Here is a 22,481-nt window from a genome sequence, read left to right on the forward strand (position 1 = left end):
AACTCTTCCAGTTTGGAAATAATTACATACTAATCTCTGCATAACTAAGTAATCCCCGGCAACTAACATCGCTTACTAACTTTGCATGAGAGCTCTATTAAATCTGTCCAACTTGGAGTCATCTATATTTCACCTTTTTGGGGTTATATATCTATTCCGTGTAGCATATAAAGGCCTATTGTGACATTGTTTATAAATCTTTCATGAATTTTTTATTAAGTTCTGTCTTGTTGTGTCTCTCATTCTGAGGAGCTTAAGCAAACTCCTCATAAGAACGGCAGCAATTGGTAGTAGGAACTTTCTATTGTGAATTGTTTTACTCAGATATATAGCACCAGACTCTTGGTTTTCTGAAAATATAACTGACTGATTACTGTATTAGATCAGATACTGTATCTGTAAGTTCATCCATATGATATTAGCCGCAGATCTACCTCTGTCAGCTTCATTAAGTGTATAACACTATTTTATTCTAGTGGTATTACATAATGGACATACAGGGTATGATAAAACCGCTGATTATATTATTCTGATAAGAATATTATAGATGCAGCTTTCTGTATTAATAACTTGAGCATAATAACAAATAACTGATTGTTACTGTTATAAGTCCATACCTCCCAACAGTCCCGATTAACACGGAAACCACGTCCCTCCCGTGGCCAGCAGTGTCCCGCGGCGGGGGAGCTGTTGGGCATCCACCCTGTCAGCTGCTGAGCAGTGGTGAATAAACGCTGTGGGTATGCGCACAGCATCTATTCCTGTAGCCAGGGGGGCTGGGGGCATGGCTAGAGGCTCACAGAGCCTCTGGGCCATGCCCCCACAGTGGCAAAATGGGGGCGTGGCCTAGTGTGAAGATGTGCGTATAGGTCACGCCCCCTTCCCAGGTAGCCACGTCCCCCTAATTTTCAGGCGTGCGCCTGTGTCTCTCTTCAGGGACCATCAAAGTTGGGAGGTATGCAACTCTATTAGAAATTACCGCAGCATTAAATATCCTATAGGCAGGAATGTGTGCTTCTGTATAATTATACAATTTATACTGGGTGGGATGTTCTAATATCCGCCGCCACCATTCGCCGCCTACCATGCATACTAATTGCATATGCGCTAACATATGCGATTAGTAACACAAAGGACAGCTCTTGCACTAAGAGCAGTCCTTTGCAATGCGGCACCTCCCTGGACTTCTGGGTTGGCGTCTGTGCTGTGGCCATTCTGGGAGGGATCCGTGATGGGAGAAGAGAGAAGCCCATATGCTTCTATAGGGTATCACTAGACCCCCCCCCCCCCCCCGCAGCACTGCACTGCACCGGCGGAGGGGCTTTACTGCAAATGAAAAATAGATGCGGTAAAAACCCGATAACAGCCTGCCCACAGCATTTATATGACCTCCAGGAGTTGAATACATTGCACTCATTAGCAATGTGAATCCAATTAGATATATACCATGGGAACAGCTGATGACTAATTATTAAGTCGAACCTTTGTTAAATTCATACTTGCCTACCTGACCCTCTCCTTCAGGGAGAAAATGCTCTGTTCCTGGACTTCCCTGGTAATGTATGATTGCCATCACCTGTGGTGAGCTAGGTAATTGATAAGAAAGGTGTTTCACCACAGGTGATGGCAATCATACATTACCAGGGAAGTCCAGGAACAGAGCATTTTCTCCCTGAAGGAGAGGGTCAGGTAGGCAAGTATGATGTAGTTTTAACACAATGTCCAATGTTTACACAATGGAGCATGCTTGGTGGAGCCCGGGAGAAGGGGGTGTATATTAGATTGTGCGGAACTCTTTACCTAGAAGGGCGGGCATCGCATGCACTAAAAAATCGCATGCGATGCGACCGACGCGATGACCGCGATTTCCCATAGGGAACAATGTTAAATGTCCCAATTGACCCGATTTTCCATAGGGAACAATGTTAAATGTCCCAATTGACCCGATTTTCCATAGGGAACAATGTTAAATGGCCCACAGAGGCCAAATAGGCACCCTGAAGTGTGAAATGGCCCCCCCAATTGTTAACGCCACCCCACGATCAACGTGAACCCGAAGCGTGGCGAGCGGCGGCGGTACGCGTCCTCCGACCTTTTCATACCCCCACTATCCACGTCGGCGTGAAGTTGAGCATAGAAAGTGTGGCGAGCGCAGCGAGCCACCGAGCCCGAAGCATGGCGAGCGCACGCGGACACCTTCACAGGTATACGCGTCCCCTCGCGGGCTTCACAGGTGTCGCTGCGCTCGCCACACTTTCTATTCTCAACTCCACGCCGACGAGGATAGTGGGGGTATGAAAAGGTCGTAAGACGCGTACCGCCGCCCCTCGCGGGCTCGCTGCGCTCGCCACGCTTCGGGTTGACGTTGATCGTGGGGTGGCGTTAACAATTGGGGGGGGGGGGGGCATTTCACACAACAGGGTGCCTATTTGGCCTTTGTGGGCCGTTTAACATTGTTCCCTATGGAAAATCGGGTCAATTGGGACATTTAACATTGTTCCCTATGGGAAATCGGGTCAATTGGGACATTTAACATTGTTCCCTATGGGAAATCGCGGTCATCGCGTCGGTCGCATCGCATGCGATTTTTTGGTCTCATGCGATGCGACCGACGCGATTTTTTTTTTCCTTACGATGCCCACGATCAAAATCGTGGGCGCCCCTCTAGGTAAAGAGTATCGTGCATACCTCCCAACATGGCCCATTCCAGGAGGGACAAAATTCTTTCTATAATATGACTGGCACCACCTGTGTTGAACTATTTCATTTATAATCAAGGAATTTTATAACAGGTGATAGAATTCATAAAGAGAAGTCCAGGTAGAGAGGATTATGTCCCTCTCTCTCTCTCTCTCTGCCTATATGATTGCAGATACAAGTTGACTGAGCCTCAGTAGGGTGCCAGCATTTGGGAGTCATTACAGTATATGAGGCACTGGTTGTCCATGGGTGGCAATCTACCAAAATTTTTACATTTACAAGTACTTATTGGAAATGAAATGATTTAGGTCTGGGTGAGTCCTTGTTGCTCGCTGCTGCCACCAATTTAGTGAATTTTGCCGCAGTTGTGTCTGATGCTGATCTTAGCCATTCCCCTGGTGTACAAGTACAGTATGTACAAGGACTGACATACCCAATTTGAGTATGGTCTCCACTGTGTTAGAGCATCTTTATATGCAACTAGTTTAGCAATGAGCCCACCACTCGCATAACATGTCTAAAGCTGACCAACTCTATGCATCTAAATAACCAACTTCCAGTCACCAACAAGGCCCAGCACATGTCCTGTACATTCCCGGTACCATGCACCTCAATTGCAACTACATCTCTTTGGATGCACACTGTGTAGGAGAGGGTCAGGTAGGCAAGTATGATGTAGTTTTAACACAATGTCCAATGTTTACACAATGGAGCATGCTTGGTGGAGCCCGGGAGAAGGGGGTGTATATTAGATTGTGCGGAACTCTTTACCTAGAAGGGCGGGCATCGCATGCACTAAAAAATCGCATGCGATGCGACCGACGCGATGACCGCGATTTCCCATAGGGAACAATGTTAAATGTCCCAATTGACCCGATTTTCCATAGGGAACAATGTTAAATGTCCCAATTGACCCGATTTTCCATAGGGAACAATGTTAAATGGCCCACAGAGGCCAAATAGGCACCCTGAAGTGTGAAATGGCCCCCCCAATTGTTAACGCCACCCCACGATCAACGTGAACCCGAAGCGTGGCGAGCGGCGGCGGTACGCGTCCTCCGACCTTTTCATACCCCCACTATCCACGTCGGCGTGAAGTTGAGCATAGAAAGTGTGGCGAGCGCAGCGAGCCACCGAGCCCGAAGCATGGCGAGCGCACGTGGACACCTTCACAGGTATACGCGTCCCCTCGCGGGCTTCACAGGTGTCGCTGCGCTCGCCACACTTTCTATTCTCAACTCCACGCCGACGAGGATAGTGGGGGTATGAAAAGGTCGTAAGACGCGTACCGCCGCCCCTCGCGGGCTCGCTGCGCTCGCCACGCTTCGGGTTGACGTTGATCGTGGGGTGGCGTTAACAATTGGGGGGGGGGGGGCATTTCACACAACAGGGTGCCTATTTGGCCTTTGTGGGCCGTTTAACATTGTTCCCTATGGAAAATCGGGTCAATTGGGACATTTAACATTGTTCCCTATGGGAAATCGGGTCAATTGGGACATTTAACATTGTTCCCTATGGGAAATCGCGGTCATCGCGTCGGTCGCATCGCATGCGATTTTTTGGTCTCATGCGATGCGACCGACGCGATTTTTTTTTTCCTTACGATGCCCACGATCAAAATCGTGGGCGCCCCTCTAGGTAAAGAGTATCGTGCATACCTCCCAACATGGCCCATTCCAGGAGGGACAAAATTCTTTCTATAATATGACTGGCACCACCTGTGTTGAACTATTTCATTTATAATCAAGGAATTTTATAACAGGTGATAGAATTCATAAAGAGAAGTCCAGGTAGAGAGGATTATGTCCCTCTCTCTCTCTCTCTCTGCCTATATGATTGCAGATACAAGTTGACTGAGCCTCAGTAGGGTGCCAGCATTTGGGAGTCATTACAGTATATGAGGCACTGGTTGTCCATGGGTGGCAATCTACCAAAATTTTTACATTTACAAGTACTTATTGGAAATGAAATGATTTAGGTCTGGGTGAGTCCTTGTTGCTCGCTGCTGCCACCAATTTAGTGAATTTTGCCGCAGTTGTGTCTGATGCTGATCTTAGCCATTCCCCTGGTGTACAAGTACAGTATGTACAAGGACTGACATACCCAATTTGAGTATGGTCTCCACTGTGTTAGAGCATCTTTATATGCAACTAGTTTAGCAATGAGCCCACCACTCGCATAACATGTCTAAAGCTGACCAACTCTATGCATCTAAATAACCAACTTCCAGTCACCAACAAGGCCCAGCACATGTCCTGTACATTCCCGGTACCATGCACCTCAATTGCAACTACATCTCTTTGGATGCACACTGTGTAACACATGTATTGTACCATTTGTACATGAACTGTAGCAGAAAATTGCCCAACATCAGCACTGTGTGTGTGTCTCTCTCAAGGCCGATGTCTAAATGATCCTGTCAAGCAGCAATGTGCCCTTGGAAGACAGATCAAATAAGGTAAAGGGCTTATTTTATGAATGAGCTTAGGGGGTGATTCTGGTTGACCCACAATGCTGTGAAAGTGCATGAAGCAGATGAGCAGCTTATGCCAGCTGCCCACCCCCCATGGGTGCATTTCCATGGGAACGCCCAACACTGGGCGTTCCCATGGGCACAACCCCTCGCCGCCGCCCCACACCTCCACTGCTGGCTGCAAACGGGTCAGCAAATAAGCAAAAGTTTATGCGCATACACAATCGCTAAACAACGCTCCCTTGTGCAAATGCGCAGGGGAGCGAAGCAACCTGAATCAGGGCCTTAATCCCATATCATCATTAAGGTCATTCAGTGCACATGACATATGGGGGCAGATGTATTAAGCCTTAACAAGAGATAAATGCAAGGGTGATAAGCAGAGATAAACATCCAGCCAATCAGTTTCTTACTGACGTTTTTCAAACACAGCCTGTAACATGGCAGTTAACAGGTGATTGGCTGGACGTTTATCTCTCCTTATCACCCTTGCGCTTATCTCTTGTTAAAGCTTAATACATCTGTCCCAATGTATGTAAAGGACTGTAGCCACCAATGTTAATGTGCTTAATATTGGGACATGTTTACAATTTTTCCAAAATGGAAAATTTGAACCTTGGGGAACAGGAGGGGTTTGTTTCAATATATCGCTCCCTCTCTCAGAAGAATGGTCTGCCATATATTTGTAATATAATTATGTATGCATGTTCAATTAAATGGACCTGTATTAAAATGATTCTTATGTAATCTAGAAAAAAGTAACACTGGGAACGCATTTTTACTAAAAACTGCAAGTTTATAGCAACTGATAGCTATAATCAGCAATTTAACATTGATCAATTAGGATGTGCATCAGGATATGCAGGGTCGGACTGTCCCACAGGGGTAGGTATGCCCTACTGCCTCCTCTTGGTATCAGGCTTCAGAATGTGCATTTGATTTATACATTCTACATATTATGCACAGGACTATGGTGTATTTTCAACAGTGCATTGCTGTTATTAATCTGGTAACCTGTCATGCATACATTCATTATATTTTAGAGATGTGCCCCAGACACTTCTCGGGTTTTGTGTTTTAGTTTAGAATCTGGATCGGTTTTGTCAAAACCACTCATTCCGAGTTTAGCTTTTGGTTTGGGATCTGCATTTGAAAAAAAAATCATAAATACTGTTAAAACCATTTTTTTTTTTTGCCGTTCCTATAGTATTTTTAACCTCAAATACATTAATGTCCACTCATTTTCAGTCTATTATGAACACCTCACAGCTCACAATATTGTTTATAGGCCAAAAGTTTGCACCAAGATACAGTAGCTGGATGACTAGGCTAAGTGACACAAGTGGGCAGCACATACACGTGGCACCGCAGTGGCAAATAAGATCAGCTTTATACATTATGTAAAAAATGCTCCAAAGAGCACATAATGCTGTATAAACAGTACATGCACACTTTAACAAACCAATCATTTAAGTGACAGGGACTGCCACACTTGTAGCTGAAATTATTGGTTTGTTTGGGCCCTCACAAAACCAGCTGCCAATGATCTCCCCTGCACCAACTGGCTCTACATAGGCAAGATTCCTCACTCATGGAATTATACAGTGCAATTGGCAGCACTGTTTCAATAAAAAAAAATATTTATATATTTTGCTTTTATTTTTTTTAAATAAATGAACCCCCTTAGTAGTCCTCCATAGTACACTTGTCTGTACACAATTGGCTGCACCCCATGAATTATATGGCACACTTGGCAGTACCCCTTCAGTAAAAATATAATATATATATAAAGCAGCCCCTTGTCACACTGCCCATTGTCAGCAGCCCCTTTACAGGAGCCCCTTGTCACTGTACCAGAGCAGAAGCAACAGGGAGGGGAACTGTGTCCCCAGCGGGACCCGGCTCCAGCATGCTCTGGGATCAGTTATCTGATCCCAGCGCTGAAAGTGCTGCATCGGTGGGTATCCAGGGCCGGGACCAGCCTTTGGTTCCCTTCACTGAACTGTATTCGGTGACAGGGAGCAGCGTTTTGATATTGGCCCCAATGGAAAACACCACCAGTGGTGTTCAAAAACTGACACCATTCAGAAGCCAATTATGGCTCCAAAATTGGCCTGCAGTAGGAAACAGCTGCAGCGGGCCAATCAGCTCTTGCCGCACTGTACTCAGCCCCAGAGTCTGACGTCATACGCTTCCAAGAGGCTAAAGAAGATTGTAAGCTTGCAGCAGGGCCCTCCTACCTCCAAGTCTGTATGTTGTTACCCAGTTTGTTTTATCACTGTCTACTATTGTAAAGCGCAACGGAATCTGCTGCGCTATATAAGAACCTGTAAATAAATAAATAAATAAATAAAGAAGAAGGTGCAATGGTGGAGAGGGAGAACAGAAGAGAGAAGAGGATGCCGCAGTCCCTTCTCAGCAGGGGTGTTTGGTTCTCTAGGAACTGAATCTGCTCATCTCTACTATATATATTTATGAATAGGCCCAGACCATGCTGTCTATAATGGTTAGCCAAGCCTCTGTGGCAGCTGGCCACACCCCCTCTAGAGACTGGCTACACCCTAAACATGGGCCCCTACTTCTACATCGGTCCTTCATGTCCAGTTTGATACTGAGGATAGCTACAATCGGCCAAAGGCCCAGAGTTATACTTGCCTACCCTGGCGGAAGCTGCGGGAGCCTTCTAATTTTTGGGGTAGTTTCCCGCAGCTCAGAAACTGTAGGTGGCACTCCCACATACTGCCTGCTTCCTAGTGAAGTGACAGGATTGTATGTTACTTACTGCCAAGCGTGGGAGACGTGGGGAAGGGGGGTGGGGCTAAATGACTGGAGGATACCATTTTCATCTGCTGCAGATGCGCAAATCACAGGTGATTCAATATGTCGGGGAGGAACCTAATGATGAGATCATTCGGCCATAGGCGAATCTAGGGGGTGGTCCGGGGGTGCACAGGACCACCCATTAGCCCATTTTGTAGCAGAGGGATGGGACTTTCCAACGAGCCCATACCCGTGTCTCTAGCCCCCTGGGAACCGGAGATACTGCCAGGCAAAGCTGGATCGGTTTCCCTATAGGATAACATGGGACCCGCTAATTCCGACCCCCACCCAGTTCAACGGCTGCCAGTTCCCCCTTCGGCATCACTGGAGCTCGAGGTTGATCTCAGTCGAAGCCAAATCGCTGGGCCTTCAATCTGATACCAGGCTGGATCCATATGGGTTAATTGGTTCCAGGGATATTGAGGTTAAACCGTTTTTTTTTTTTTTCATTTCTTAAATGTAATTTCATGACTGTTTATGTTCTTTGAGGGCAGATTGCTCTGGAACCAAACAGCCCAGTTTCACGGGACCAAAATCGTTCAAAGCCAACTCAAAAGTTCTTCAATATGATACTGGTCTCATGTAAATGGGTCAGTTGGTTCCGAAGATATAGCTGGTTGGTTAAAGGGGGGTAGGGAGAGGGGAGTGGTTGTCTCTCCCCCTCACACCAGAAAATGCAGGGACTAGGCTGGTGTATAAGGGGTCAGCCTGGGAATGTCCCTGCCTGATCCTGGGACCATTTTCCCAGGTAAATCCCTGCATTTTCTGTTGGGAAAGGGGTATAATTTCAAACAGCCGTGACCTGCAGTGCTCTGAATACAGCCTGGCAGCCCCCGCTCTCTGCCCAACTTTCAATGACTGTCACCCCTGCAGCTTCCGCTCTAATTTTCCCCACTTTCACCTCAAAACGCCCCCCCCCCCCCCCTTTAATCATGTGGTGCCGGCGCCCGGCGCGCTTCCCCGACTTCACGCACAACAACAGCGCGCACAATATTTAAAATGTCCACTCGGCTAGAGGGGACACCAGGAGGGGAGTGGGAGCGTGCTCTGCGCTGCGCTCTGCTCCTCTCCCCATAGAAGCAGCTGCACCGCTCTCCATCTCTCTCTGCAGCAGCAGCGAAGGCTCATATAAAAATTTACATGTGTGGCTTAATGTATAAGGGGCATTACGGTGTGCAGCATCATGTGTAAGGGGCATTACGGTGTGCAGCATCATATGTAAGGGGCATTACGGTGTGCAGCATCATGTTTAAGGGACATTATGCGTACAGCATCATGTGTAATGGGTACTATGGTGTGCGGCATCATGTGTAATGGGTACTATGGTGTGCGGCATCATGTGTAATGGGTACTATGGTGTGCGGCATCATGTGTAATGGGTACTATGGTGTGCGGCATCATGTGTAATGGGTACTATGGTGCCATCAAGCAAGAACCCCCTAGCAATGCGCACGTAGGTAAGCAGCACTTATGTGGCAAATATGTAATGGGCATTACGGTTTGTTATATAGTATGTAATGGGCATCATGATGTGTGGCGCAATGTGTAATGGGCATTATGGTGTGTGGCCTTATGTGTAATTGGCATTACAGCGTGTGGCTTTATGTGTAATGGGTGTTACGGAGTTTGCTTAAATGTGTAATGGGCATTACTCTGTATGGTCTAAAGTGTAATACTACACCCCTTTTTGTGATGCCACGCCTCCTTCCCATGAGGCCACACACCCTTTTTGACGCGCAAAGGTCCCCCTACGGTTATGTCTAGATCTGGGACCACCCATTACCATAATTCTAGATTCGCCTATGCATTCGGCCCCAAACCATGAGTTGCCTTGCAGTGTCTCTTCTCCTGGAGAGGAAACTTACAAAGTAGGTAATTATTCTCATAGTGCCTTACCCTGAGGCTCCCAGATAACTGCACCTGATCATTAAGTCTATTTTATCATGCTGTATACTTGTACAGCACGGGTGTCAAACACAAGGCCCGCGGGCCAAATCCGGCCCGCCAGACCTCGTCATGTGGCCCGCGTGAGGAGATAGCACGCAGGGGCAGTGTGTCTAAAACAGGAGTGCTGCGGGCCGCATCCACGTCCGCGGCCGCCTTACCTGTTCCTCCACTGTCGGCGGCCATGTTCCTGTAGGCACATATATATGCGGCTACAGAAACATGGCCACCGGCCTCCATGGCTACGTGGAGGAGGGCCCGGCCGCCTGTTCCCTCTGATGCCCGGCAGTGACAGACACTGGGTGGGGACGTCATGACGATGTCGCAGCCGCCCATGCATCTGTAGAGAAGTAGGAGCAGGCAGGGAAGCTGGAGCGGGAGTCGGGGACAGTGTGGCCGCAGCAAGCAGTGAAGAAAAGCTGGAAGCCGCAGCAGCTGCAGGACAGACGGAGAAACAGTAAGTGAGGATGAGGATCACACTCACTATAATAAAAAAATATATATATATCTGCTGTTTCCTGAGGTGTCCCCGTGTATAATAATAATAATGCCATGACACCACAGGCTGCTCCTCCTGTATAATCATTTATGTGTCATGGCATTCATTTTATATTATACAGGGGGAGCAGCCTGTGGTGTCATGGCATTATAATTATACAGGGGGACCTACAGATACAACTGGCCCTTTGAGGGTGACCAAACTGCTGATGCGGCCCCCGATGAATTTGAGTTTGACACCCCTGTACGTACAGTGTGTATACAGCAATAAAAAATAGACTGTGCAAACAGCTTAAGTTTGACTATACTGTGTACAATGTAGGGTTCTCTATACATTGTCACACTGTATGATCAATACTACTGTAACTTTTATTTTTACTTAGTCAAAATTTGAAGTACAAATCCATACCCTCCAACCATTGTTCCCTCTAATTTTACGAAGGCTGTGTGCGGCAAAAGATTTTGGCTGTGCAACTTTTGTGCGTCACATATATAACTGGAAAATGACGTTCAGCATTTGTGTTAACTTTACTTCAAACTGATATTAAACATTTAAACATTCAAAATACAGCACACAATGTAGTTAATGGGTGAAACACACATTAATTGAGTCCACAACTGCAAAAGGGACCACTGCTGCTTTGTGCGCTCTGTTGTAATGTCTGTGCGCACGCTCGTCGAGTTGTGTGCGCGCACAGCTTAGAGGGAACACTGCCTCCAACATGACCCATTCCATTAGGTACAAAATGCTCTGCTCCTGGACTTCCTGTTGAAACACCTTTCTCATCAATTAACTATCTCACCACAGGTGATGGCAATCATAAATTAAGAGTGAAGTCCAGGAGCAGAGCAATGTGTGCCTCCTGGAGAGGGTCATGTTGGGAGGTATGAAATCTCACTGTGTGTGTGCACCTTTACTATACACCTTTGCAGTACAGGGGAACAACACACTTCTTACACCTTTTACATGTACATATACAGGACTCCACAATAAGTACACATCGCACACATATCACACGTTAATATAGGACACAACATTTCTGTTAGAAAGAGGCCCTGTACCAAAATAATTTTTTCATTTCTGGAATATATATGTGTATACTTGTAATAATCATTAGTCTTAGATGTTTGTCTTCCTTCACACTTGTATAAGTGAGAATCATCTTTAGGGCTCATTTACTAGCATTTAGGTGTAACATTTCATCTAAATCAAAGACTGTTCCTTTCATTGTCTACTTTACACTATACTTATAAAAAAAACTAATTTATTGAATGCAAACGATCCAGAAACCTCTGGAAAGCAGAAAAGCATTTGCTAAGGTTATGCAAACCGACAAGATCACCAGGTGTCGCCTTCTAAAGTAAATATTACTAAACAGTTCAATTGGGATATGCCGTAGAGCAGGGGTTCTCAAACTTGGTCCTCAGGACCCCATACAGTTCACGTTTCCAAGTCACCCGGCAGGTGCACAGTTGCATTCATTACTGACTGACACATTTTAGAAGATGCACAGGTGGAGCTAATTATTTCACTTGTGATTCTGTTAGGAGACCTGCAAAACATGCACTGTGCGGTCTCCTGAGGACCGACTTTGAGAACCTATGCTGTAGAAACTACTGTATGTGGCACCTTAAACATAAAAGATGACAATAATACTACATGGTAATTCATATTATTCTATCCATATACTGTATACCTTTATATATGTCTACATTTGTTTAACTATTTATTTTAAATCAAGTTGTTGTCTTATCACCATTATCATTATGCAATATACTGTATGAGGAGATTCGGATAACAGCAATGCCTGTAAAGTTCCCCCAGAATGGCTGTCCGGAAACCGTTTGTGCCAAGCAGTGACATCACTGATTTTCCTTCAGCCTCCTTTAATATAATGCTGTGCAGGATAATTAGTGATGTCACTGCTCTATAGTGATGCAGCCAAGCATTCCGTGGCATATTGTAGCATGTGATGGTGCTTACTATGGCAGCCTAGCACTGAACACTTTTATTTGATAGTAGCTTAAAACAATATTTCTGGTGATAAGAATATTTCAATTCCTGCTAAATTTTCCAAACGAGCAAAAAAATTAATTAATTAGCGTCAATTAAACCATATGGTTCAAAGAAATGTCATGGACATGTTTAAACATGAAAAAAATGAATAGAGAATTCAATTTGCAGACAAACCTTTAATAAATAATTTTGTGAAATTTGGTATGTCACTTTGCTTAGGGTAATACCTTGATAAATACAATGATGCAAATATAGCAGGGATGGCGGATATGAAATGAAAGGGGGTGGAACGGTGACATAGAACGTGCCTGGAGATAGGGTAAAGGTGAAATCAAGAGCTGCAATCATAAAATACAGAGAGACATGAAAGGAATTAGCAATGGGGAGACAATAAGATGATGGCTGTTCAGTACAGTAGCTGTCAGTGATAAGGGGAAACGGGTGTGGATCATTAGGTCACCAGCATGTTGGTCGACACCATTAGGTTGGCATGCAGGAAGGTCGATATGAGTCTAGGTCAACATGTAGGAAGGTCGACATGAGTCTAGGTCGACAGGGTCATTAGGTCGACGCCTATTAGGTCGACGGTCAAAAGGTCGACATGGGGTTTTTAACATTTTTGTCCCGAATGTTGACACAGTCGACACGGACACTAAAACGTAGCACCGCGTCACCTTACATGGCTCGCTACGCTCGCCATGCTTAAGGCACACTATTTTATTCTCCCTCCATGCCCTAGTGGATGGTAGGGTATGAAATACCGCCTGTCGGCACATGTCGGCTCAAATAAAATGTATAAAACCGCATGTCGACATTTTGACTGTCGACCTAACCCACGTCGACATAGACTCATGTCGACCTAAATGCATGTCAACCTAATGGCGTCGACCTAATGAATGTCGACAACACCTTGGTGACCCAATGGCCGCATCCCGTGGAGGGTGTTGATGACCCAATGACTGCATCCTGGGGAAACGCTGCCATACTTCCCAATAATAAAATGTACAAAGGTTCCCTGATAACTCCTAATACAGCAAAGTCCACCTGAGGCTCCTACAATGTACTCTAACAACTTGGAGTAGAACTATGTCAGATACGAAGTACAGAGTCATGCCAGCCAGAGCATGAGAAATAACATATCATGGAGAGTGCTAAGGGGTTAATGTGTACAGGAAAACATAATAAGCCAGCAGGGCCGTGTTCTAATGTGTAGCTGTACTACGTAATGCAAATAAATGCAGACCAGAAATAGCACAGACAGCCCAATTAACCAAAACAGAAATGACAGTAAATGGAATAAACATAAAAGTATTTCTTTGCTAGCCCCTGAGCAGCGCTTCACTATGATTAATTGGCCTATATGCTAAATATTATTATAATTATTATTATTATTCATTTGTAAAGCGCATGTATAAAACATGGACATAAAACGTATACAAAGTAAAGGCAGACAAGAACAGAACAGGTTAATATTTAACACAACCCTTTCTTTAAAAAAAAATTAACCCTTTGATTGACAACATCTCTGTGAGAGAACTTCAAAATATCCTCTAAAACTGCCAACGTCGCTCACATTTGTTATTTCAATTCAAATAAAACATGTTGTGTAAAAAAAAAGATGATATTCCCTATATACAAGGTAAACATTACAGGTCATTATGAGGAAGAAAAATGTTTGCTTGCCAATTTTTACACCTATTTTGATAAATTCACTTTGCACTCAAAGGGTTAAGAAATTAGTAAAGCAGAATAATGGACGCCGTAGCTGAGGTTGGTCCGCTGCCCGCAGTAGGCGCAACACAACCAAATCCATATGTAGATGTCCTTCACACTAAAGACTGAAGTCATTGAACAGTAATAAGAAAGACAGTACTGAAATGTGCACAGACTTGTATCAGTGGAGAATGTACTGCGATTGTATAAGGAAAATAGGTGAAGGTGAGGAGACAGGTACAGGCAGCTGAGACAAAGAGGAGCACAGGGGCAATATTTTACCTTACTTCCTAATCAGGAAACCTGGTGACCCCCCTACTAGTCTATAGTGTCCCCAACAGTGCCTCCTTACCCGTGTCACAGGGCCCCTTCTGGATATGAATGGCAGGTGGAGAATTCTGCAGCCTTGCCCGTCTGTTCTCCGCTTTGAGGTGGCACAGGTTCCTGTAGGTCTTGCCATCACTGCCACACACTGGTTCGCTGGTTCTGCAGACACACACCCCTACTCGTCTTCTTGTCGTGCTGCTTCCAATACCTGGCAGGACACACTCCAGACCCTCTCCACAGGGAGAACCTCCACGCTGTCCACAGGACTCTCCCTCACCTGACCCACACACCGGACAGCACCCACAGGAGTCTCTCACCTCCCCTGCCTGGCAAGGGGACTGGGGACGCGGGCAGCGGGAGAGCTCACAGAGTCTGGGGCAGTTAGATGCCTGGCGGCGTGAGATACGAGGGAGGGCAGAGGTTGAGAGAAAGAGGAGAAAAATGGGGAGCAGAGTCCACACAGGAGACATATTTACTGACATAAAGGAGCCTAGCGCTGACTTTCCAAGCTCACCTATATAGTATATACATGTGCCAAGCACTCTGATTGCAGAACCTATGTATATACCCCTGGCTCATTAACTTCCCCTTTATTAAAATATATATATATATATACCTATATATTAGGTGGTAAAATAAATGATCAAGCTTTCTATTATACAGTGATAATAACTCTTCTTTCCTCAGGCTTCAGAAAGTTATGCGGACAACTTAGCTACTTATTACTAACTGGGTGTTCCTAGGATGCCTTCACTGCATTCAGGTGGCTTTAAGTCCTGACCTTTTATGTGCACAGATAGCTAATATCACCCAGGGCAATAATTCCTGCAAACTCTTGAATATAAGTAGACAAAGTATGTTTCAATGTCTCCTCAGTAAATGCTCCCCAGACCTATTCTCTGCTCCTCTGCCCCCTTTTTCTTCCCTGCTACAAAGCGAGCTGCAGAACCTAGTCATTCGTGCTCAAATCACCCTCTGTTCTGGCCCCAGGACATGAAATCAGGCAGCAGATCCAGCTCTCTGTCTTGTCTCCTCTCTAATAGCCGCCTCTGTAAGTTTAGCTGAAATCATTTGCTCAGCCCCCTGATTAGGTGGTGAATTTCCATCAAGTCCCACCTTAGTGCGAATCCGGCCCCCAAATTCCTCCCTGTAACGTCCTATCTCCAGCATCACCCTGTAAGTGTCACAACTATTTCTCTGAGGAATCCAACATATGAAATGGAAAGTGAGAGAAGGGGAAAGAGGCAAAAAGAAAAAGTGGCTGATTTAGTATAAATGGAAGTACTCACAAATAGATACCAATACCTGCCTGAAGTTACAAGGTGATACAAAATGTAAAGTCGCTTCCATACGGGTGTGGTATAGGGCTCCGACAGTCGAGATCCCGACAGTCATTAGATTGACTGGCCGGACTCAGAGAGCATGGCGAGCGCAACAAAGCCCCTTGCAGGCTCGCTGTGGGCACGGTGGCTCGCTACGCTCGCCACCTATTCTGTTCTCCCTCTATGGGGGCTGGTGGCCGTCGGGAACCCATCTGTCAGTGTTTTAACAGTCGGGATCCCGACGTCGGGTAAATGACTGCCGGGATCCCGACTTTCGGGACCCCATCCGGCACCCTTCCATACTATGGAAGTTTGCAGATGTATTTGTATTCATTTATTAACTAGTGGTTCCCAAACTAGGTGGGAGATGTACTAAGATAAAATTGAGAAGAAATAAAGTACCAGCCAATGAGCTCCTAGCTGCCATGTTACGGGCTGTGTTTGAAAAATGACAGGAGCTGATTAGTTGGTACTTCATCTCTCTCCAAACGTTGGTATATATCACACTTTGGGGGAAATTTACTAAGAATACAAATACGACTAAGTCTTACTTATATTCTTAATACGAGTGAATATGACCCAGATCGGTCGCATTTTTACCGAAAAACGAATTGTAAATAGCAGATTTACCAATCTGACGTATTTACTGAGTTGTATTTGGGCGACGGCGTAGGCGGGCGTATTCCGCAATATTCATATTTAGCGGAAGAAATAATTTAACACACACACACCCGCAAAGAGCCGGTCCTGGTTTTAAAAATTCATGGAACAATTGTCGTGGGCGTTCGTCAGAATTTTTAAAACCAGCACTAGGCTCAAGGGACGGTCCGTTACCCGTTCACACTGCCCAGCAACCCGGGTCCCTGGACATGATATTTCTCAAAAGGCCCTTTCACATTGCACAGTGACCCTGGGTCGACCCAGCAAAAACGTGGGTCGGACCGGGGTTATCTGTGTAGTGTGAAACGGGTAATAGTTAGCAGCTATCAGCACTGGTTCTCTCTGTTATATTGACCGGAAGTAATTAGAGAGGAGCGGTCCAGATTCCAAGGAATCCATCCGAACCACTCCTAATTCCAAGGAATCCGAACTGCTCCGAATACAGCCCCCCGAGCCGCCCGCAAGCCGCGCTGCGAGTTTCCAGCTTTGCTCGGAAACCCAAGCGTGGCTGAACAGCATAGTCTCGTGTCGGATTCTCGCGAGACATTGAGATCGGCGTCTCGTGTATTCAGCGCCATTTCTCCCATGCTTCCGAACAGCGCACAGCTCTGCGGGGTCTCTTGTGCTTGGGCTTGCGGTGCTGGATTTTGCGGTGCAATGCTGGGTCTTGTGGTGCACTGCTGGGTCTTGTGCTAGCCTGGTGTCCTTTTAAGGGCCCAGGCATAAATTATAGACTATAATAAATATAGTCAGTCAGTAGTAGTACTAGTGTATGTTTCGGGTTGTGTGTAAGACAGACTGTCAGTCAGTATAGTGCTGGGCAGAGGCTGTGTCAGTCAGTTTAGTGTACAGGCAGGCAGGCTGTGTCAGTCCGTGTGTCTACTATAATAATTGTGTAATTGTGCTGCACTGCACTTCACCCCAATATACCATAGTGATATACTTTGTCAGAAGTTCCGTCTGTCAGATTGTTTTGCCTCCACGCAGTGTTGGACAAGCTGAGTTCTCAAAAATAAAAATAAATATATTTCCTCTTGTTTATTGTTTGTGTGCACTGCACCCCATAGTGAGATACTTTCAGAAGTTCTGTGTGTGATTGTTCTGCCTCCACGCACTGTTGGACATGCTGTGCCCTCCAAAAAAAAATTATATATATATTATTAAAAATTATATATCTATTTGTTATATGTTAATATATCTTGATATTCTCATCAATACTATGCGCTATTTTGAGCATTGCATATTTTGGTACTTGTTTCCTATCTGGGCGCCCGCTAAGTTAATTGCGCACCATGCTATTCTCCGTATAAAAATCGGATCGCATCGCATCGGATACCACAAATGCACATACACGATATTGAACGATGCGATGCGATGCGATCCGATTCGATTTCCCATAGGAAACAATGTTAAATGGATCAATTTACCCAAATCAGCATAGGGAAGAATGGTAAATGGGCCAGAAACCCCAAAAAAACCCACAGAGCAGTGGAATGTCCCCCCAAAAGTAGTTGACGCCACCCCGCCATCAACGTGAACCCGAAGCGTGGCGAGCGGCGGCGGTACGCGTCCTCCGACCTTTTCATGCCCTACTATCCACTAGGGCGTGGAGTGAGAATAGAATAGTGTGGCGAGCGCAGCGAGCCCCGCGAGGGGACGCGGATACCTTCACAGGTAAACGCGTCCCTTCGCGGCCTTCCCAGGTGTCCGCGTCGCCATGGACACCTGGGAAGCCCGCGAGGGGACGCGTATAACTGTGAAGGTATCCGCGTCCCCTCGCGGGGCTCGGTGGCTCGCTGCGCTCGCCACACTATTCTATTCTCACTCCACGCCCTAGTGGATAGTAGGGCATGAAAAGGTCGGAGGACGCGTACCGCCGCCCCTCGCGGGCTCGCTGCGCTCGCCACGCTTCGGGTTCACGTTGATGGCGGGGTGGCGTCAACTACTTTTGGGGGGACATTTCAATGTTCATGGCTGTTTTTGGCCCATTTACTATTGTTCCTATGAGAATTTGGCTAAATTGAGCCATTTCACATTGTTTCCTATGGGAAATCGAATCGGATCGCATCGCATCGTATGCCATCGTACATCATCGAGTACCGAATCCGATGCGATGCGATCCGATTTCATTACGGTGCCGTCCGTAGAAAACCTGGGCGCCCAGATAGGAAACAAGTACCCATATTTTATTGTGGGGGCCAAAACGAACCAGTCATTTCAGTCACAGGTTTGGCAGTCCTTCTGACTAAAATGATTGGTTTGTTCAAGTGTGCAATCTGCATGTCCTTTTTTACAAGCTTTTGGGCCCAGGGACAATTCCATTTTGCAACGCCATTCATTAATCCCACTGCTGGGAGGCAGATATGTAAGAAACTACCATCTGTTTGGGCCGAGGCTCTGTCGCCTAGTATAATATTAAAAACCAGCCAGCTTGCTGCAGACCTTGGCTTAAATTGAATAAAAACATCGTGAGCTTTAAAGTGGTCAAAATTGTCTGGAAAGAGCTAAAAATTAATGTTATTGAGGTCAATATTACTCAAGGGACAAAAAAACGCAAAAATTACATGATTTGGGCTTTTTTTTACCATTTTTGAAAAAAATCCAAAGCCTTTCACCGCCGCTTGACAAATCCTGTAAAAGAATCCAAATCCAAATCTTCGGCCCCGGAGCCCATCTCTAGAAGTAATATGATTTGGTTTTGAACCCTTAATCCAGGGCACCCCTAGGCCCCAAGGCAACCCACGGTGCTACGGCACACATGCTCTAAGCATTGATGCCTATTCCCCATTGAATGTAATACCCCTTTTAGACATACTACCCGGGATTTTGGCCAGGTTTACCCGGGATTTTCAACCCAGGTCACTCCCGGGATTTTAGTAACAGACCCCCTTTCACACTACAGCTCAAATCCAGGAAAAACCCGGGTATACCCCTTTCACACATAAGCCAGGCTTTTCAAGCATTTCAGTGTTTCATCATTAAAATGGGACACGCCCCGGCAGCAAAAAAAAGCAACATCACATGTTTAAAACTGAAAAACCCGGGTAAACCCATTCAGACATAAGCCGGGTATTATACCCAGGAGTTAAATACTGGGAAAAACCCTGGTCAATTGCAGGTGCTCAGTATCCGGGAGTGAAATCCCGGGTATACCCTTTCAGACATACGCTAGTCCCGGGTTTGGGCGCGTTCATGTGAAAAAACCCGGGATTTTCGCGTATGTCTGAAAGGGGTATTAGTAAGCATTACAACATATAATGGTGCATACTGAGCTAACTAACTGAAATGTGCAACTGTAAATGGATCCCATACACAAGCTATAAGACTATTCTTGTATAATGTCTAACAGTTTTGTATTCCTGAATCTTTTTAGAGGCAGAAACACTGTAACAAGATATCAATTCTGTTCTTGTTGTGAAAGTCTTGGCTTAAAGATAAACAGTATGTGATAGCAGCAGCCACACAAACAGATAAAGAATATCATGTTAGAGGCCTCTATTGATGAGACCATCATGCATGAGACACATTAAATGCCCTGATAAACAGATACAGTTTGGATTCCATTCAAATACACTTGTCACAGCTCGTTCTAAAACGTGAGATTGCATGAACATCAGTAACCTGAAAAGTATTTTTATATGTGCTAGAATACTAGTGCAATACACCTAAATACAGTCTGTAACATAAGTCAAGCTGGGTAGACACTAGACTATACAGTATGTTGTCTGGTGGATCGGACCGACATAGGGGGCACATTGCCTAGTGTGTACCCAAATGATGGTTCATGGCCGATGTCAAATACTTTTGCCATCGATGGGGAGAACCAGATGGTTTCCCTCAATCAATCGAACAGCAAAAGGATGTTTTGCTTTTTTTTTTTTTTATGCCGGGACGCGGAGCATAGCTCTGCCCCCCGACACCCGCGAAGCCCCACCCCTGTGTTTTGATTGGCCAACAGGCCAATCAATCAAACATAATGGCATAGTTTAGCACTATCGATGGCCAGTTGCAGAATTGCCATCGATGGCAACGGCAACGATGGCTATCCCACAGTGTACCCACTATATTTCTTATGATGAGCACTTTTACACGTCATCAGCGGCATTCTCCATCTCGCCTGCATGCAGGGCAGATGAGAGACATCGTTGGTGTTTCCCCCACCTTCGACTGCGCTGCCCCCACTGAATCCCACTGCTCCCAAAGTGCTTGCATAGGAGCGCAGTCTTGTCTTCCACCTCCGGACGCTGGCAGCCATGTAAAACATATAATGGAAACAGGGGGGTTCCTGAGTCCTGCTCTAAGTGTGAGATGGTATAAAATAAATGGGTGTGATTGTGTAGTGTGAGGCACTGTGCGATAAGTGTAGACCTTATCCTTTTCTTTATGTAAAATATAATGCCTACTTGTGAGCCAATCGGAGCTCGCAACCCAGCAGTCAATTAGAGTGGCTGCCAGTACGCAAGCTCTGATTGGCTCACAAGATGGTGTTTCATTTTAAATAGCCTCAAGCGTCCGGAGGTGAAGGAGAAGCCTATGCACTAGAACTTCTTCAAGAGCAATGGGCTTCAGCAGGGGCAGCTCAGCGGAGCTACTGTAGTTGGGTATGACTGCGGGGGATGTGGTGGGCAGAATGAGTGGCCTGGGCCTTTCCCTCTCTGTGAAAGTGGCCGGGCCTGGGACAACTGTGCCCACAGTACCCCCTTGGTGGCAGCCCTGTTTGCAGGCAATGCATGCCACTTGTACTTTTATTTTTTGTCTTTGGGGTTTTAAGGACCGAGTTTGAGAGTCAACTCTTTGTTTGTAAGGCAACTGAATGAAGAATATAATACCTGTCTACCTCTTTCTGAGTATTGGGAGCAGTGGTGGCTACATACCCGTGAGGCCAGTTAGGGCTGGCTGATCTGCTCATAGCTCTCTGGCCCTGCCCTTCCAGTGATTGACGACTGAAGGTGGGGCTTAAGACAGCCAGAGGTGGGGCTTAAATTTGTACTATTTCCTGGCTTAAAATGGCATAGCTAGGAAATAGCCTGGCTTCTATGGGCTGCATCAGCTGCAGTCCACAGAAGCCAGATGGACTGATGTATTCTTCCCATGGGAAGCGCTCTCTCTGCTATGGCAGTCCCAGGGGAAGAAAATACCTCTCCCTGGGACTGCCTGTCTGGCTGTGATTAACAGGGAGTACTTGCTATGTGAAATCACTGCCACTGCTCATCAGTCCCTGCGAGTGAGGGTATTTTTTAATGAAATGAGGACCAAGTGGAGTGAAGGGGAATAAATAGTCTGTGGAAGGGGTCTGGATCAGCAAACGGTGTAAAGGCTCCCATCCACTAGTGCGATTTGGGCCCTTTTTATTCAATTCGGATGTATCGGGGCCAAGGAATAGGAGGAAAGGTCCCAAATTGCATGTGTTTAACCACCGATTCCGAACCAATCACTGTCCCATGTGCCTCGGTCTGGAGCCAGAGATCTCACTGCTGCACTAAGGATCCATCAGATCCTGCAACCAGGAAAAGGATTGCATACGATACATTTATGCAAAAGGGGATGATGTATTGTATGCGATCCTGCTGCCCGGGAGCCACCAGGTGAGATTGAGGGGTATCACATGTGAGGTACAGCATGCGGTGCCTCGCTGTAGTGGATAGGGGTCTTTACTTGTGTGTTACTCTTGCTCCTGGCCCCTCCAATATCCTTTTGCAATGCTGCATGCATAAACCTTTGGTATGTGCGACTTTGACAAGCTGCCAAAAACGTAAAACACACTGGTACATGACAGCAACTAGAAACAAAGGGCACATTTTAAGCAGGCCAGCCCCAATTTGCAACCAATGGAAACAGTGAGGCCCAGGTTTAGGTTTGTGGTGCTTCACTAGAAAGTGGGTGTGATTGCGTATGCAAGATTTGTGTGATAGGACATTGATTTGTGCAGATTGTTTTGACCCTATTTTGTCTTGATCAATGTTGGGAGGTATAACAGTGGGATACACAATAAGCTAGTAGCTGGCAA

The 22,481-nt window shown here is 46.0% G+C and overlaps 1 protein-coding gene across 1 annotated transcript in view; it reads right to left on the minus strand.

Moving 5' to 3' along the window:
- HTRA4 (HtrA serine peptidase 4) overlaps positions 1–14,962 on the minus strand; it is a 48,738-nt gene extending 33,776 nt beyond the window's left edge. The window contains exon 1 of the mRNA XM_083179877.1: positions 14,518–14,962. Coding sequence (XP_083036003.1) covers positions 14,518–14,962 — 445 coding nt within the window. The remainder of the gene's footprint in view (positions 1–14,517) is intronic.
- Between the last annotated feature and the right edge of the window lie 7,519 nt (positions 14,963–22,481).

Source organism: Crinia signifera, chromosome 4 (genome assembly GCF_055691185.1).
Source record: "Crinia signifera chromosome 4, ASM5569118v1, whole genome shotgun sequence".
In the NCBI taxonomy this organism is placed as follows: Eukaryota; Metazoa; Chordata; class Amphibia; order Anura; family Myobatrachidae; genus Crinia; species Crinia signifera.